The 18,849-nt window shown below is 40.2% G+C and overlaps 1 protein-coding gene across 4 annotated transcripts in view; it reads left to right on the top strand.

Annotated features, from left to right (window-relative positions):
• Positions 1-18,167, top strand: part of ARK2N (arkadia (RNF111) N-terminal like PKA signaling regulator 2N) — a 91,023-nt gene extending 72,856 nt beyond the window's left edge. For all 4 annotated transcript variants that reach the window (XM_082699302.1, XM_082699300.1, XM_082699301.1 and 1 more), the window contains 2 exons: positions 5,022-5,148; positions 14,156-18,167. In XM_082699302.1, the coding sequence (XP_082555428.1) occupies positions 5,022-5,148; positions 14,156-14,345 (317 nt within the window). In that variant the 3' untranslated portion in view covers positions 14,346-18,167. The remainder of the gene's footprint in view (positions 1-5,021; positions 5,149-14,155) is intronic.
• The last annotated feature ends 682 nt before the right edge of the window (positions 18,168-18,849 follow it).

The raw sequence follows: 18,849 nt of genomic DNA, 5'->3' as shown, positions 1-18,849 counted from the left end.
GCAAAGTGATATTTCCAGATCTGAAATGTGGTTCTGTAGGTGACAGGGTCAGGATGAGGGGCCTAATCAGTGAAGATTGGTTATTCAGAAGTACTGTTGACGGAGAACATTTCATAAGTTGGAATTATAAATTAGAACTGCAGGCTGCCCTCAAAAAAATAAAAAAAATTAGAACTATGGAGATAGAATGGAGATAGAACTGGGCACAGAGATACTAAGAACTAATGGTGTCATAGTCTTGTCATGTTTTCCTAAATTACTGTTTAGAAGATATGAGAAATCAAGGAGGAATAGTTTAGTTATAGCAACCATGATTCCTACAACCTGCCTTTTTAGTTTGGTTTAATTCAGTTATCTTGTGTATTTTTAAGATGGTAAGGGCTGAGCCCCTTGCTACGAGTCTACTACAGTGAGTGTGAAGTGCCTCTTGAGGCTCAGCTCCTTAGGGAGTATTTATGTCCCCATAAATAACGAGCGCTCATAGAGTAATAAGGAATCATGGTAGCAGGACTTAAAGTGGAAGGAGAGAAACTAAGCCCAGTGCCAGGAATGTTCCATGGAGGGGTGAAACTGCCCCGTAGTTTGTACTTGGAAGTGCTCTAGAAGGGGGGCGGCAGGTGCTCTTGTGCAGGATGGAGGGCCATATTCGTAAGTGATTCTGGTCCCCCAACTGAGGTGTAGGAGCAGCTTCCAAGGACTGCAGGGTAGATGGCATTTTCCAGAGATTCAGGTTTCCACAGGGAGGTGAAAAGTTCAGTGCAGTTTTCCGTGGATCTGGCATTCCAGAGGGCAGTGGAGAAGTTGTAGGAAGGTAAGAAGTGGGTGGCTAGAGCAGAGGAGAGTAACAGTGGAGCAGAGGACGAGACGGGAGAGCGGTGGCTGGCTCCCAGAGGCTTGTGTTTGTGGGTGGCCAGGAGGATGGAATTACAATGTTTTACTTCTCATAATGATTGGTTTTCCTCCTACCTGTTCCTCTTGCTTTCTCCTTTTCCACAGGAGCTCCTGTACACTCTTATGCTGTTACTTCCCTTATACTGTTTTTCTGCCTCACTGACCATCACCCGGCCCTTTGCCAGCCCCGTGCGGGTGTCTCTTCTTCCCTGCTCCAGCATGTTCAAGCCCAGCTCTCGTGGGCCATATCCCCAGCTCCTGTAGAGCGGGCTTTCCTGTTGGACCCAGCTGGCAAAATCTGATCCCTGGGCCCACACTTGGAACCTGGATCACACTGCTTAGCATAGCTGGAGAAAATCAAATTCCGCTAGGCAGAATTGAGGGTTGAGTTAGCTTCCTGATCTGCAGCCCACCTGGCTCTCAGTGCTGCCCAGCAGATCCTCTCCTTCCTTAGGCAGTTCTGTCTTCTTAGTGGCTCCTTCACGTTTCTGAACCCCCACCCCGCCACCCACCACACCTGTGCACCGCACGTGGCCTTGCTGCATTCTTCACGGATGAACATTGCCTCAGCCTTCTGCCATCGCGCCTGTTTCTTCTTGGCCTTTTTTCCAGATATGGCTGGGTCTCTCCCGTCTTTTAAAGTTCTTCATACACACACACACACCTCTCTCCCTCAAGCCCATTTTCCTTTCTCAGTACTGTCCTATTGCCTTTTTCTTCCTAGCCAAACTGTTTTAAATGTGTCTGTACTTCGTTCCCTGCCCTTGTTCTTCAGCTTGCTTTGCTGCCTTGGCTTTAGCCCTGTCACTCCTCTGAGGCTCTTCTTGCCAAGGCATAAGTATGGTCATCATATACCGATTCCAGTGGACTATATCTAGTCCCTCTTCTCATTGGACCTCTCTGTTAGGTACCGATAAGCATTTCTTCCTAGAAATGCTCATTCTATGGTGTCCTGGCTTCATATTTTAAGATTTTCTTCCTACCTCTTACTTAACTTGGTGAACTCCCCTTCATCTGCCCATCCTTAATTACTGGCATTTGTCGGGCTTCTGTTCTAGACCCCCTTCGCTCCTCTGCTGCCTTTTACCTTTCCACTTACTGCCAAAGACTCTTATTTCCTCCCTCAACCTCTGACCTGAGCTTTAGAAGAGTACCCCCAGGTGCCTGTTGGACATCTCAGAGGCCTGCCAGTGTCATGTCCTGAGCAACCACCTTCATCTGTTCATTGGTGCTCGGAAGGGTGCTGTGACTCTATCCAGTTACCTAAAGCAGAAGCCTAGCTATTTTTTTTTACTAAATTTGTTGATTTGCCTGATTCCCAGCATTACTAGCCCTTCTGTATATATACGTATACAGAGTATCCCCCCTCTTTTGTTCCTTTACTAGTTCAGCCGTAGTCATTATAGCAGTCTAACTGGTTTTCTTGCCTTTCATATTCCTTTCCCTGATAGTAGTTCCATTTGTATACTCCAAAAGGAAATTTTTTATAATGGAAAACCAGATCATGTCACTGCTTACATTCTTCAGTGGTTTCCTGCCTCTCACAGTCAAGTCCAGACTCTTTACCATCTGAGTTCTGCTGACTTCGCGAGTTTCATTTCCCATTACTGTTTTTACTACATTACCCCACATTTCGCTGAACGTTTATACCCTACAGGGCAACACGGTGTTCCTTATTGCTACTTCCCTCACCTGTGCCTACTCTTTCCTAAGACCTCTGCATCCTTGATTATTCCCATGTCTGTGTCTTTAAACACACACCTTCTATAACAGAGCAGTTTTTTTTAAAAAAAAAGATTTTATTTATTTGAGACAGAGAATGTGAGAAAAAGCATGAGCAGAGGGAGGGGCAGAGGGAAAGAGAGAGAGAGAGAGAGAAGCAGGCTCCCCACTGAGCTGGAAGTCCGATGTGGGACTCGATCTCAGGACTCTCGGGATCTTGACCTGAGCCGAAGGCAGCTGCTTAACCGACTGAGCCACCCAGGTGTCCCTATAACAGAGCAATTTTCAAGCCATGGACTGCTTTTTATAATCCCTGAGTGTATCATGAGCTCATTGAGGGTAGATACTGTATATGTCCTTTGTTCTCCGTAATATTCCTAGCACCTAGTGCATAGCCTCTCATAAACAAGTACTTATTTATTTAGGAACAAATAGATGAGGTAAATTGTTATAGTTGCACAAAGCAAGGCTGCTCAAAGGTTTGAAAAAAGACTATCAATTTATAGTCCTTCCTAGCAGTGCAGTAGGAACAGTGTGTGTGAAAATAGTTGTAACTCCAACATTGAAGTGGAAATTGGACAAAGCACTTGGCCACAGGCAAGGTACTGGGGTCAGAGCAAGAACCTGAGTTAACCAAATCAAGACTTAACAATGCATACTCCTCATTTAAGCAAGCACCCCAGATTTAACAAAACTAGGTTTTGTCTGGTGAATGCCTCCTTTCATATGCTTGTAGGGTTCAAAGTTATTTACCCACTGCCAATTTTTAGAATCCTATTTCTGCTGTTCTTTAATACAGAAAGTTAAGCCCTTTGTAGACTGTTATACAATCTCGATCTCCAGTTGTATCTGGAAGCCATTTTAAGCTTTGTGGTCTTCTGTTTTCTCATATGCATCATAGTCAACTAAAGAAAAAAATTAAAGAATTGTTAAAAAAAAAAAAAGGCCCACAGTTGTTTCAAACTTGATTGCTTTTTACCAGCTTTTATCCAGCACCAAAGTATTTTGATACTGTCCTGTGTGACACTTTGTGTATTATCCGTATACTTCTCCAAGTTTCTATGGTAGTCACTATCTTTGGACATCATTGCATTTTGCTTACTTAGAGTTTTTTCCCTTAGGCTAAATTCTCAGAGATGGGACTGCAGGGTCAGAGAGTATAAAAATTAGAAGTCTTTTGCTTTGGGACTATCTATAACTTTTCAAAAGGGTTATACTAAAAGTTCGCAAGAATACAAAAGTACAAGGTTTCTGAGTGACAAACATTGGAGTGAGTGATGTGAAGGGGTGAGGGAGGGGGAAGGGAGAGTTGTATGTTTAAAATCTTACTGATCGTGGTTTAGTCTATATGCGGTGTCACCAAGGATTTTTTTTTTAAATGTGGAGACATAATGTGTCAGATGACAATACATTTAAATAAAAATACCCTCTAATTGAATAATTGGAAATTTGTGTCTGTTGCAACTCGGTTTATTTCATAATTCCTAGATATTCTAAATTTCATAAAAGCCAGAACAGTTAAGAACTGGGTACATAGGCTGAATTATTTTAGATTTTTAAATTCTTGTTAGAATTGTTTATATTGCTCTGTACTTTGCTGTTGTGCTCTTAGCCATGACTGAGAGAGTTCCTTGAAGCTCATGTTTTTGGTGAGTTGGAGAGTGTGTTTTACTGCACCATGTAATAGATAACTTTGTGAAGCCCCTGGTGAAAAAGTTCTTACATGCCCCAGTGCCACAAATTGTTGTGTTTTTCCCACAGTATGTGGTTTCTTTCTGTCTAACAAGAACTGTCAGCAACGTGTAGGTTCTGTTTCAGTTGCTCAAAGCCAAAACTGTGATCTGCCTCTAGTCTTTCCTTTTAGATGTGGTTTTGAGTTTAGATTTTGTCAACTCTACATTCCTTTTGAGAAAGACTGTTAAAATTGTTAAAAATTTAAGGAAAATTGTTAAATCCTTCATAAAGCATTCCAGTACAAATATGATACTAATGAGAATTTCTGTTATTTATTCCATTTATGCCTTTGAACATTTCTGGGTTAGAATTATGTTCTATTAAAATTCACCGTTAAGCGGTAGAGAACCCCATTGCCCTCTAGGTGGTGACAAACCTGTTATACAAGTCATTTAAAAGCAGACAGAAGTTAAATGCAAAAAACATTGTGGAATAAAATATAATAGAGTATTATCACAGTTTATATATACCTATTTACTAAAGTACTCGAAGTTTTTTTTTTTTTCTTCCTGAGGAATAGAGAGCAAGAGACGTGACAGTTTTGCTCTAGTGAGCTCTTGTACAGCAATACTGTTTCTGTGATTAAACCTTGATGGGAAATCTGTCAGTGGGTTTTTTATGCTGCTTGCGAGAAGTCAAACTGTAGAGCTTATTTTTCCCCCCTTCTCTCTCAGGTCATTTGGATCCAGGATTCCTAACAAGTGACAAGACATCAGCTGGCAATGCACCTCTCAATGAAGAAATTAATATTGCCTCTTCAGATAGTGAAGTGGAGATTGTGGGAGTTCAGGAACATGCAAGGTAGGATATTAAGTGGAGCATTCTGATATTTTATTTTACTCATTTATCTTTTAAGAAGATTTTATTTATTTATCTAACAGAGAGATAGAGAGCATGAGTAGGCAGAAGGAGAGGGAGAAGTAGGCTCTGCTGAGCAGGGAGCCTGATGAGGGGCTCAATCCCAGGAGCCCGGGATCGTGACCTGAGCTGAAGGCAGAGCCTAACTGAGCCACGCAGGCACCCCGCATTCTGATTTTTTTTTTTTTTAAAGATTTTATTTATTTATTTGACAGAGAGATCCCAAGTAGGCAGAGAGGGAGGGGGAAGCAGTCTCCATGCTGAGCAAAGACCCCCCCACCCCCACCCCCCATGCAGGGCTCGATCCCAGGACCCTGAGATCATGACCTGAGCTAAAGGCAGAGGCTTAACCCACTGAGCTACCCAGGCACCCCGCATTCTGATATTTTAAATGTGAATTTGATTTTAACCTGAAGCCAAGTGAAAAGAAAATGGTAGTCCTCATGGCATGGCTGGCATGAACGGTGGGAACTATCTCTCCGCTTCCTTTGGCTTAAAGAATGCCTTTTGATTAGACATGATATGAACTTCAGTATGTGTTGCATATTATTTCATCAAGAACTTCTCAACCATACAGGTATGTGAATTAGAACTGGTTTCCTCTTTATTTTTAGCAAATGTCCAGATAGCTTGACAGTTTTTTCTCTTACGGCATAAGTATCACCCTGCTTTCTCCCCTATCATTCATATTTTCTTGCCCTTCACTTTATCTGGAAATATATTGGGAGCAAGCAATTGGGAAATATACATCAGACATCATACCTCTATTGCTTGTTTCCTAAAGCAACTCTCCTTGTCTTTCTTTAAAACTTGAGTTACTTCAATTTGTTCCTAATGTAATAGATTTCTAGTGAAGTTCATGTGACTCAAGCAGTCCTGTGTTAGTATTTAAAAAAGCCAGAAGACATCAGTTTTGTGTAGTATTATGAAAAGTTTTGAAATTTATCATTCTTCATGAGCAAACGGTAGCCAGTGGGTTAAATCTGTTCCGCTGCCTGTTTTTATATGGACCTTGAGCTCAGACTGGTTTACATTTATAAATGTTTAAGGGTCAGAGGAGGGGGGATCAAAAGAAGAATAATGTTTTGTGACATGTGGAAATTATTTGAAAAGAAATTCAAATAAAACACATTTATCCATAAATAAAATCTTATAGGAATGGAGCCATATTTGTTCATGTGTATATTGTCTGTGACTCCAGTGACAATGTTGATAAGTTTCAACAGATGCCTTAGAGACCTCAAAGCCCAAAATATTTACCATCTACCCCTTTGTAGGAAAAAATGTGCTGACTCTTCCTTTAAGATACTGTTCCTAAGAATTAGTTATAGCTCTCTCAGAGGTACTCTTGAGGAACATTTAGCACACATATGCATAAAGAACAAAAATTTAAACTTTAAAAAATGTGTATTCTATCTTAGCAAACAGTTTTTCTCCTGGGCCACAAGAGTTAAGTTGTGATTTCCTGATTGCCCCAAGTAGGTATTGACAGAATATCTACATTACCTGGCTTTTATTTTATTTATTTTTCTTTTTAAAGATATTATTTATTTATTTGACAGAGATCACAAGTAGGCAGAGAGGCAGGCAAAGAGAGAGAGAGGAGGAAGCAGGCTACCCGCTGAGCAGGGAGCTCAATACGGGGCTCGATCCCAGGACCCTGGGACCATGACCTGAGCCGAAGGCAAAGGCTTTAACTCACTGAGCCACCCAGGTGCCCCATTACCTGGCTTTTAGATCTGATTTTACTCTTTTGTTAGATGTAAAACATTAACCAGGATTTATTCTGTCATGTATATAAAAGGCAAACTTAAGAGTGGAGAACGTAGGCAAAGTATATATGTGTGTAAATTGAGGCTACATTTGTCTTCATGAGAACTAATCCTAATTTCCTTTCCTTTTTTCTTTTAAAAAGATTTTATCTATTTATCTGAGAATGAGACAGAGATAGGGAGAGAGAGCAGGAGCAGAGAGAGAAGAAGCAGGCTCCTCACTGAGCAGGGACCCCCATGTGGGGCTCCTTCTCAGGACCCTGGGATCACGACCTGAGCCAAAGGCGATGCTCAACTGACTGAGCCACCCAAGCGCCCCGATCCTAGTTTCTGAGAGCATTTTTCAGGTCATACCTGTTGGGATGTTAAGGATGTAGAGTTAAGTCATTGTTTAGCATGTCTTCTCCCCAAAAATGGCCAGTTCTCAGATGTTATCAGACCTAAACGCTTCCTCTTCTGTCCTGTGTTTATGCTGTATGTCTGTCTGCATGGCTGCTTCCTTTTTCCTTTCCTGTTTTCAATGGTTATTTCCCATGTTCTGGTGGGAAAGAGTTTTCATTTTTCAGTCTTTCCTTAATCTCCTTCTTTTTCCTTTTTTTCTTTGCCTTAATCAAGAACTTTTTCCTGTTCTCTTTTTTCACCTGTTCCCTGCATGCTGACTTATGCCTCAGATGACAGGGTAGAGCTTTTGATTTTTTCCTTTACTTTAGCATGTATTTGCCATTATTTATTTCACCATTGTTCCTAAAAATACAGAAGATTATCCTTTTAAATCCCTACTATAAACCTTGTCTTGCCTATTAACAAATCGATAGAGGTAAATTATTTTCAGTTTTGCCAGGAACACATTATCCATTCACCAACTTCCTCTTGAGTTACATTTCATGTTTTAATTCACTGTTAGTCATGTGTTCCTACTGAAGTAGCAAAGAGCAGGTAATAACCTGTGTTGCTTACCTGATCTCTTTGTCCCTGAGACATTACTTGGCCCAGTTCTCTATTAACTTCTATCACATCTCCCTTCTTTAATGTTTACTTCTGCCTACAAGTGTTACAAAGTGAGCCACCTTTCTTCTTGGCTTCTTTGTTCAACTTTTCTTCCATCATAAACTCTTTAGCTTCTTTTTTACTACGAGTATTTTGGTATCTGGAGTTAAAATTATCCTTATATTTCCATTGAAACTTGGAAATTTAAATTGTAAGTTCTTACCCAACACACACACACACACACACACGCACACACACACACACGCACTCACGCACTCACCCCCACGTTAGTATACTGGTGTCAATACTTAATAGGTCTTTTATCCATATTGTCATTTTACTCTATAGACTTGTCTGTTCCACTCTTGAACTAAGTCAAGTGACTGCCTATATTGTAAATAACATGCCATAATGTTACTTTCAAGGAGTTTTTCCTTGCAGGCTCTCAATCATCAGTATGTGTTTTATTCTGATCCTTTGGATTGAATCCGGTGGAAATGCTCTCTTAAAAGTGACAAACTGATTATGAAATCTCAGTGATGGTGAATACTGCCCATCTGATAGAATGTACAGTTGGCAAGTTTTGTTGGAGTATTTTGAACTGACTCCTGTGTCATTCTGAGGGGATTCTTTATTTTGCTTTTTGTGCCTAGGACTGAATAGAATCTCGCTGGCTCCTCTGTCTTTCTGAACATTTTTCCAGTACTTTTTTAAGAGGAAGCCTGACAATCTTTCAAACATTTGAGATTAAAAATCTGAGAAGCAGGTGTGGGGAGAAGCTTTCTTGTTGGCTGCTTTGGAGTTACTGCTTTGGTTCTTGTATCTCATACGGAATTTATTTCTTTTACAGGTCTAGGGTTGCAGTTATGAAGTATTGATGGGCTTCTGGCAGGGTTATCGCTTGGAAAAAAAGGTTTTAGGTTTTGATCCACATCTTTTCTAATTTGATTTGCATGCATAGATGTTTTGTTTGGATTTAGTTGTCCCTTTCTTGTTTTTTCTTTTGACATTCTACCTTGCTGTGGGCTTTTTGAGAGTTTTGAAAAACTCAGACTCGGTTCTTGAGTTATTCTCTTTGCGATTGTGGTTGCTCTACTTGAATTGCGTTGCCATTTTTCCATATTGGAAGCATTTTATTTCATGTGGACTCAGTAGTTCTACTTACGATGTGTCTTTTTTTTTTTTTTTTAACAGTTTTTCTCTTCTTGTACGTTAATATCTTTCCCGGCTCTTTAAATGTAGATTTTGAAATGTTCTTTTAGTTTCTGTGTTTCTTCTATTCATAGACTAGAAAGCATGCCTTCTGAACTAATGGTTTGAATGCATCTTTTATGGCTGTCTTGTGTTGCTGTGATTAACTCCTATTGTTACCTAAATGTTATCATTTCTAAATGTTAATTTTGGGACAGTCCATTTTTACAAGATATTCTTTGCCAATGAGATAGAGATTTTTCCAGCACTTTAGTTCCTCTGTTCCTTTAATTTTGTCAGAAGTTTTAACTTATGGTCCTCTGCCAGTATTTTTCTTTATCCTTGGTCCTTTTTCCTTTTCTTCTACTGGCCTCATTGGTAATTGCCCTAAGAAGATGAGTGCATGTAGAACAGACCTTTCTGTTATGGAACTCTTAACAGTTTCTTTGGTACCTGTCCTATGAAGCTTTGGGGAATAATCAAACCCTTAACTCATTTCATTGTAGTCTTTGGTCCTGTGGTCATTTGTCTTAATGTTGTTTCATCCCTCCCTCAATAGAAGAACTGATGCTAGAAGCCTTCTGCATTTAAGACTGACTGCTTCCTAGAACCAGTTGCAAACATGAACCTTAAAAAAACAAGGGAGCTATACAGATAGGCATTTCCCTGAAGCCAAGGATTAATTTCATCTTCAGTTAGGAAAAATAAGTAGGAATGTTATCTAAGAGGTCACGTTCATGTTTTGTAAATGAGAGCAAAAATGATTAATGTTTAATGTTGTTTTCTTAGGATAGTAAGTTAACTGTATCAAAAGCTGACCATCAGAGCCTGCCCTCTTTCTGTGTTTTTTCTTTTCCACTGTGAAGTCTCTCCTTTATTGGTTTCAGTATATGAAGAGCAGGAAATTATTCTGTCAAAACTTATTATTTATCAAGTAGGTTTTTTTTGTTTGTTTGTTTGTTTGTTTTGTTTTGTTTTGTTTGGGCGGCGGGAAGTGAGTCCTAAGCATTTTCTCAAAGCATTTACTCAAAATATGACTTTAGGTTATGTTTTGTGCCTGTTGCCCATCATACACAGATCAAATGGCTTTGTGAAAGCACAGCCTGTATCCGCATTAGAATTGGATTGGAGCAGTTAAAAAACAGCTGGGTGTGTTTCCACGTCAGGTCTTTCATCATACAGAAAACGGGTTTGTGGTAATCCATGAAACTGTATTTTATGTTTGTAGCCTTACCAGAAATTTGAGCCTCTTACATCCTTTTCTATAGGGCGGATAACAGTTGTACTGGTGCCTTTTCCTCCTGAAATTTTTTCCCTCCCTATCTGGTATACGTTGATCTATAACATATGCCATCTTATAAAACAGTGGAAAGGTTTCTCCAGCACTCTTGTTTATCAGCTTGAGTCTTTTTGCCCCGTACTTAAAAAGGATGTGGTAAAAGCCTTGTTCAGGCCTCATCCATCTCTTAGCTACCATTTTGTTCAAGATGGTCGAGGTCATTAAATCATAGATTTCTTGAAGGTTTTACTGGCATATAACACACACAGTGAAGTCGTAAGTGTACACTTTAGTTTTTGCAAATTGCCGACACTGGTAACTAGCGCTCTGATCAAGAAACAGAAGTCCCTCTTGTGCCATCTTGCATTTTCAACCTTCCCACCATTGTGCCTTCCTGTGACCACTAGCCTGACTTCTAAAAGGAGAATTTTGCCTATATTATTAAAAATCTTAAAGTCAACACTAACCTTAGAAGTTGTCTTAGAGTACTACTCTTTAATATTCCTGACAGATAGCCCAGCACTTGCTTGAACATTTAAAAGGCAGTTTATACCATTTGGTAACCGAAGCTATACTTGTGGTGTAGTAATGATCATCTAAAACTTCCCTCCATAAACTGATTAATGGTTGGTAGGTTGTTCTCAAGATCTCTGCACATGGTGGAGTAGCCACCTTCTCCCATGGTGATTCTCCATTCTTTGGGAATTGACCTTCCATTGCAGTTAAATAGGAGCCCAGAAAGCTTTTGACAGAAGATGGGATCATCATACAATCCAGAGAATCTAAAATTTTGAAACGAGAGAAACAGACTGAGAGGGTTGAGGCTTGAGTCAAATGAATGAGACTAGTTATTCCATCATCCTTAGGTTCTTTGAGGTGCTCAAGTGTCTTTCCATCAAATTTGCTTTTTTGCTTAAAGTAGTCTGAGTTGGAGTGCCTGGGTGGCTCAATGGGTTAAAGCCTCTGCCTTCTGCTCAGGTCATGATCTCAGGGTCCTGGGATTGAGCCCCGAATCGGGCTCTCTGCTCAGCAGGGAGACTGCTTCCCCCTCTCCCTCTGCCTGCCTCTCCACCTACTTGTGATCTCTCTTTCTTTGTCAAATAAATACAAAAATAAAAAATTAATAAATAAAGTAGTCCGAGTTGGTTTCCAGTAACTGGAATCATTTGTAACATAACTACAGCAGCCAGCTAATTCAGATAGTTGAAGAAGTGCCTCACCTCCTTATTCTCTTCTCTGTGTCCATCATTCCGCAGTGGTATATATTGTCTTTACACCTCTCACTCTCCTATTCTTGAGTGTATTCTAGAATCTGCTTTGCTGTTTATTGAATGATTCCCAGGGGCCCTGCTCCTTACAATCAGACGGAGTATACTGCGTTAGGTGCTGTCTGAGGAAGGCATACTTAGTGGAAAATGAACTCTCTGATGGAGACTTTTTTTGGGGTCCGGTGCTTAACTTGCTTAAGACCCTGGGCAGTTGTCTTTTGGCTTTGGTTTTCTCTTCAGTAAAATGAACATTATGGATCCAGTCCCTTTTATTTTATTTTTTAAGGATTCATTTATTTATTTTAGTGAGAGAACGCACTCAAGAGAGCAAAAGTAAGCATGGGGTGGGAAAGGCAGAGGGAGAGAGAAACTTTCAAGCAGACTGTTCTCTAAAATGGGAGCCCGACCCTGGGCTCAGTTTCACAACCCTGAGATCATGACCTGAGCTGAAACCAAGAGTCAGACGCATAACTGACTGAGCCCCCCAGGAGTCCCTGGATCAGATCCTTTTTAAGCCACTCCCTTGTACCATTACTTAGGGAGCAGTGCAGAGTAACAGTTGGGACTAAATAACTCTTTTATTTTGGACATATTTCTGGGAATTCTGCCAAAGATTACACTGATTCTCTCTGTAGCCATTCATTCTCTGAATTCTGCTAAGTTCTAGCCTCCTTTAATTAGTACTTATACAGATGAGCTTTTGAATTTTTGAAGAACTTTGTATTTTTAAATTGTTAATCTGGGCCCATTTTTGTACTTTGCTTTGTACTCACTGTGTTTTGCCTTACCTAATTTAATACACACATTTGTAAAGCAACAACCTGATGTGAAAAGCCAGGACTCAGGATCAGACCTGGCTTGAAGCTCCGTGGCCCACAACCTTCAAGCATTGTGACTCCGGGCAAATCATGTAATCACTATAATCGTCAGTTTCCCTTTCGGTTGAGTGTGGATTGTAACTTTGACATTTGTTGGGATTGTCTAATGAGGTGAGACTGCTTAAGAAACTCAGTATGCTAGTGCCATCAGTCATCAGAAGCATTTCTGTAAATGCTGAATGGACTCCTTTGGCTGACATTTTCTGTGATTATAAGATCACTTCATCTGAGTATACTTAATGGATTGGACAGATCTGGATTAGCCTTTGGACTTTATGTCTCACATTTTAGTGCTTTTCACTCACTAATCTTTGAAAACATAGTAGCTTCTGGGTTAATAGCTACTTAGCCCATTCTGTAAAGATAATGGGCTTCTGGTATGGTAACAAATCTGCGTTCTGCCCCTTGCTCTGGCCGTGGGGGATCTGTTTTTTGGCACCTCTCTTGGTAAGGGAGTAGTTTTCAGGCTGTTGTAGGAGCAAGGAGTCTTTGCAGGATCATAAGAGTCCTTCAGCAGTTTTGCAACTAAATCTTGTCCATTGTTACCCTAATGTTCTTTTGCGTCTGGTAGTGTAGGTAACAGTGGGTCAAAGCTGGAATTCTCCAGTGATCCAGCACCACTTATTGTACACAGCCTGTTAGAGCAGCTACTCAGGACCCACTATAATAGTTTATGTGACTAGAATCCTGCCAGCTGCCACTTTCACATATATTACATAGGATCTGGTCAGAAATTTAGGAGTGAGGATAAAAGTAGCAACGAAAGCTTGAGCGGCCTACCTTCCTCTCATCCGAATCCAGAATCACTCAGTGATTCATCAGGGAGGCTCACAGTTCTATCATTTGATTGGAATGTGGAATTCATTATGTCAGTGTTTCAGAAGCAGTTTCCTTCCGTTGAACTCTTGGTGAGATTTATCACCAAGGCAGTTCTGTGCCTCTGATAAAATACTTTTAGAAGACCTTAACTGAGCACTTCAGCCTTGTTACTTTCCCTCAACTAAAACACATAGGCAGTTCAGATGCATGAGTCAGGTGTTCTGTTGTGACCTTCAGGATAAGGGAAATTGATCCTTTATGCATGACCTAGTACTTACAGACTTCAAGAAATCCAGTCTGTAGAAGGGTATTACTGCTACTGTCTTGTCTGTGCCTAGTATGGCACAGAACTTATTTGGGAGAATAGCTTGTACCTGTATTTCCTACTGTTTTCATTTGGTTAGATAAGGTTGTTTAGGTATCTTAATTTTGCACTGGATTTATATTCTGCCCTGTTCTGAAGACCCCAGAAGTTTAATTGTGTTGAGAGAAACATTATGTTATCTGTCCATTTCAGTAACAAATCTAGACATAACTCAGGAGTTTCTGAGATAAGACTCTTGTCTGTTTTTAGGCTAAATTGAGAGAGGAGGGAGACACTAGAGGGAAGAAGGGAGGGATATTGGCTGTGAGTTTCATGAACTCATGCAGTAGGCTTATGTTTGTGAAAGTTTTGATTGGTGCCGCTAGAGCTATATTGCCTTATTTTTCCTGTGGTGGGATTAACCATGCTTACGCTTTTCATCTCAATTGCAGGTGTGTTCATCCTCGAGGAGGTGTGATTCAGAGTGTCTCCTCATGGAAGCACGGTTCTGGCACGCAGTATGTCAGCACCCGGCAAACACAGTCATGGACTGCTGTGACTCCCCAGCAGACTTGGGCTTCACCTGCGGAAGTTGTTGATCTTACCTTGGATGAGGATAGCAGACGTAAATACCTACTGTAATACAATGTCACTGTGTTTCCTCTGCACTGTTCCCTTCTACTTCCTCCTCCTCCTCTTTGTGACATGGAAGTTCATTGTCATAGCTTCAGCCTCAGAAGCTGTTCGTGGCATTTGTATAATCGAAACTCATGGAAAATTGCCCCCCCCTCACCTTTTTTTTTTTTTTTTTTAAAGAAGTCACTTAGGAAAATAACTTAGCACAGAGAAAAGAATTTCTTCTTTCCCTCAGTAGGAATATGAGAATGATGAATTTATTAGACAGCTTCATTTTACTTGGTGACTTTTGATCTTAGGAAACTCTTCCTCCTAGAATAATATTTTAATTACTAAGTGAAATGGATTTCAGTTTTGAATCTTGTATTTATTTTTCTGTGTAATAAAATTAATATCTAGACTTGACCACTGTCAGCCCACCCATTGGCACTCCTACCTTAGGGCATTTGCACACATTTAGTCAGGTCCTTCTTGGCACCTAGTAGGGCATGTGCATTTGAAAACCTGTCCTTAAAAATAGAAGACAGAAGTATTACTTTTCTTTTAGCTTAAGTCTTCTACCTTCTTTCCTGACTTTGCTCCTGGCTGACTTCCCACAACACAAATAATTGATATGGCCCTTTGTGTTTATAAATACTGCTAAGGTGACTTAGTTGGTCTCCTTGTTGCAATAATTCATAACTCTTTGGAAAATGTCTGCTTTTGGGGCAGAGGCATTTCAGATAGATACCCACCATGAGGTTTTCTGGGCATGTGAGGAGAGTATTGAGAGATCAGTAGGAAAGTCTCTCTCCATCAACTTTTTTTTCCTGGTTTGTTCAAATAATGGGAGAACACAGAAACCTACTACTTAGGTAGAATATGAAAAGTTGTGTTCACCTCTAAGACTGTGGGCACTTACAAGTCTGAGAAGACTGTGCCTTCTTTCACAGCTGGTCTCTCCAGACAGGAGGTACAACAATTGTTTAACACTCGAGCTGAAATAGACCTGATACTGTATTTGGGTATTTTTCTCCTCTACCATCTAAAAGTGGAAAAATCAAAATGCACCATAAAAAACCAGATGCAAAGCACATAAATGACACTGTAGGTTTTACAGTCTCTAACTAAGCAAAGGGTAGTAGGAGCTTCAGGGAATTTAGGAAATGCCAGTGTTGGAGTTCTGTGGCATTAGTTACTACCTTTTTTCCTATAACATGTTGTAGTTACTAGTGAATTCTTTTACAAGCAATACCTAGTTAGAACACTATGTACTGTGCACAGGGAGGAGTGAAGTATTATTGGCTAAGAAGACCTCATCTTTTGTTTTTCCGTGGTTTTTGGTTTTTGTTTGCTTTTTTTTGTTTGTTTCCATATTTGCCATATAACATTGCTGTAGCCCTTTGCTTCCCTCCACAAATGTCTTGGGGGCCCTTCCTTATAAGAGCATGAGAACTACCATTTCAGATTTCATTCAGTGGACACACATGTCCCGATGTCTGTCCTGCATAAGGCAGGGTAGCTGTGGTGGGGCCGCCAAGACAAATGGGGACCCCCTGTGCGCGTGTGTCAGAGTCTGCCTGGCCTCCTCCTCTTCCTCCTCTCTTCTTCCTCTTTTTCTTCTTCTTTTAAAGACTCATTGAGTCCTTTATCCTTCTGCTGCTGCTTTAGTTCGTCCATGTACCTTTTCCATGGCAGTGGATGGAAACGTGTTCTTTGATCTTCTCTGATAACATCTCATTGGATCTGGCCTCTGTTATTCATCAACTTTTTATTTTCCCGTCAATCTACTTTTAATAGATCAGGCTTTTAAAAGATCATGAACCTCCACTTTTAGCACCTCATATATCAAGTCTCACGTGGCCACAATTCTAGACAAAAACCAAAGATCCAGAGGCCAGAGCGAAATAGGACCTTCTGCAGAGTCACTACTGGTGTATCCTTGGACCTTCATATTTTACTTTAGGATTAATTTATTGAATTTTGCTGTTACACATTGTTTTTGACTTGAATTAAAATGCTAGACAAAGCAGAAATGTACAATTTCTGGTCTGTGTTTTCCAGGAAAATCATTGGGAAAAGAATAGAGTGGATTATATGACTTGAAGTTTTTACAGCTTATTTTTTCCCCAGCATCAGGGCAGAGCCCCATTTTAAAGAATGTTTTCACATTACCTATTCTTATGTTAATAGTGTGTTTTGTCCAGTTCTACACAGCAGGTGATTTCCCATGACATACTTTCTTTAGCCCCTAATAGTCATCCGCTAAAGAGAATTCTTCTGGTGTGCTGTGTGCACTGTGGATCGGGGGCAGAGAGCAGAGTCATAACCAGGCTCTTCTGTGGCCTTTCACTTTTATACCAGGTTGCACTTTTCCCGCACCTGCCCCCGTTCCAGCATCCTGACTACCTGACTTGATGCACCAGAACAGGGATTTAGAAATCAGTATGCGAAAGGGGGGGGGGAAGGGATGGTAGAGACAGTCAGCTGTTTTCCCCTACAGGGTTGGGATTTTTCCACCTACTAACTATAGAGAGACTCTGTTTCAACTCTTCTTTCATTGCCAGACCCAGAAGAGTTGGGGTGTGGTTTCTGGCAAGGGATTTTACTGATAAAATTCTGCGGGAAACAACTCCTGTGACATTTGAAATTTTTTTTAAAGGGATTGTTACTTACCGAAGTGTTTCATTTGGTAGCATAAACACTTTATGCTTCACAGAACATTGCTCACAATCTCTCTGCTAAAGTGGTGTACTTGGGGTCACAGATTTGATTGTGGCACGAATTCAGTTTAGTCCCTCCCTGCCCTCCAGTTTGAAACCCCAGAGCAGGAACTGGCTATCGCGTCAACGTGGCTGCCCTAGAACACGTACGTGCTGCTCACTAGCAGCTATTCTTTCATTCTGTTGGAAGGGGCCAGACTGAATGGACTCCGGTTAGTCGTTAAAATTGAGCATTGCATAAACCCTGCTTTTATTATTCTCAATTGTGAATATGAACCGTCTGATTTGCTAAGTTAGTCAGTTGTTCACTGTTACTTTTAGCAGATTAGCACCATAGGTAACTTAAAAATGAATTTGTTGCCTGCTTTTTATACTGTGTCACAAGGTTTTTGAAAGAGCTGGGACACAACTTTGTCTTTTAGTCTTTTAGTTTAAGCTTTTTTTTTTAATGCAAGGAGCCCCTAATTTCTGTTTTCCAGTATGTGTATGATGTGACTTCCATGTATATATAAAAATGATTGCGCCCTAACCAAACTTCCTCAGATTGTGCACTGTTTGTTTAAAATAATCACGTATTTTAGTCCAATGCTGTTGTATTTTTCATTTTATTTAAAACACTACATACTTCTTATTCTTTTAACAAATTTTAAAGGGTAGTGATCTTAAAAGAAAAATCACTGGATAACTAGGAAATATTTTTGTTGTTGTTTTGTTTTGTTTTTTAGAGAGTACAAAGGTCCTATGAAGCCTTTTGCTCCTCTTACCATGAAAATGAAATGTTAGCCATTGTATGGCTAGGAACCAATGCACTTGGTGGTTAACAGGTCTGCTGTTGCTGGAGTGTGAGCGTGGACTTTGATGCAGTGACGACAAATCATTGCTTAGAATTAATGTTTTAAAATGTGCAACTCTAGTTTTTAAAACAAAATTTGGTTCTTCTTTACATTCATTATTTAGTTTTTGTTTCCATTTAGTATTTAATGGTCTTTGGAGAAAAAAATAATAAAACAGAGTGTTATATATATATTTTTTGGTGCAAGATAAGATTTTCTGTTTTTTGAAACAAGTCTGTAGCATAAAGGTTAAACTATTTTAAGACAAAATAAAATAGAGTGTATTTAAACAATGATAATTTCTGAGGATTTTTTTTTGTATCTGCTTCAGTTAATTAGATGGTGCCTGGAGCAGCTTCTCAGTTAGCTTTTGGATGTGAAAGTCGATTATATTTTGTTAACAGATCTTACTGGTATGCCGACTTTTTCCAAGCAACAGCTGTATCCTCCTCCCAAGATGTTTTGCATGTGGCCGTTGGTGTGTTAGATCCGGGTAAAAGTAGCTCTGCACTGGCTTTCCTGTAGCCCTGCCTCCCTTCCCAGCTAGCACCAGTGAGGTTTCAGAGAGAGCCCAGAGCTTCCTAGTGCTAGGTGCCTTTGCTCCTGGGCAGAAAACTCAGCGGACAGTTACTTCCCAGGACCCAGCACCAGATGCCCAACTGCATGCACTTTGCACGTGGTTGAACACTGAATCAAATATAGAGGATTTCAAAGCAGTCTGAAGAACTTCTCCTTTAATTTGGTTCTATTTTCAGGGGTTTTATTTGGCTATAAAAATGATAGGAACTATCATATTAATACCTCATAACTTTTTTCACTTACCTTCATGTAAAAGGGAACAAGGAACTGGGGAGAATGAGGCTATCTTTACTAAAATACCACTCCTGGATCTCTCCATGTTCCTCAGGAATTCTTAGTTCTACTTGCAGTGTAAAGGGGTCTGTTAATGAGGAAGTACACCATTAACAGTTGGGA

Source organism: Mustela nivalis (assembly GCF_964662115.1).
Source record: "Mustela nivalis genome assembly, chromosome: 14".
Lineage (NCBI taxonomy): Eukaryota > Metazoa > Chordata > Mammalia > Carnivora > Mustelidae > Mustela > Mustela nivalis.
The sequence above is the reverse complement of the archived record's forward strand: the minus strand, read 5'-3'. Positions and strand labels throughout refer to the sequence as shown.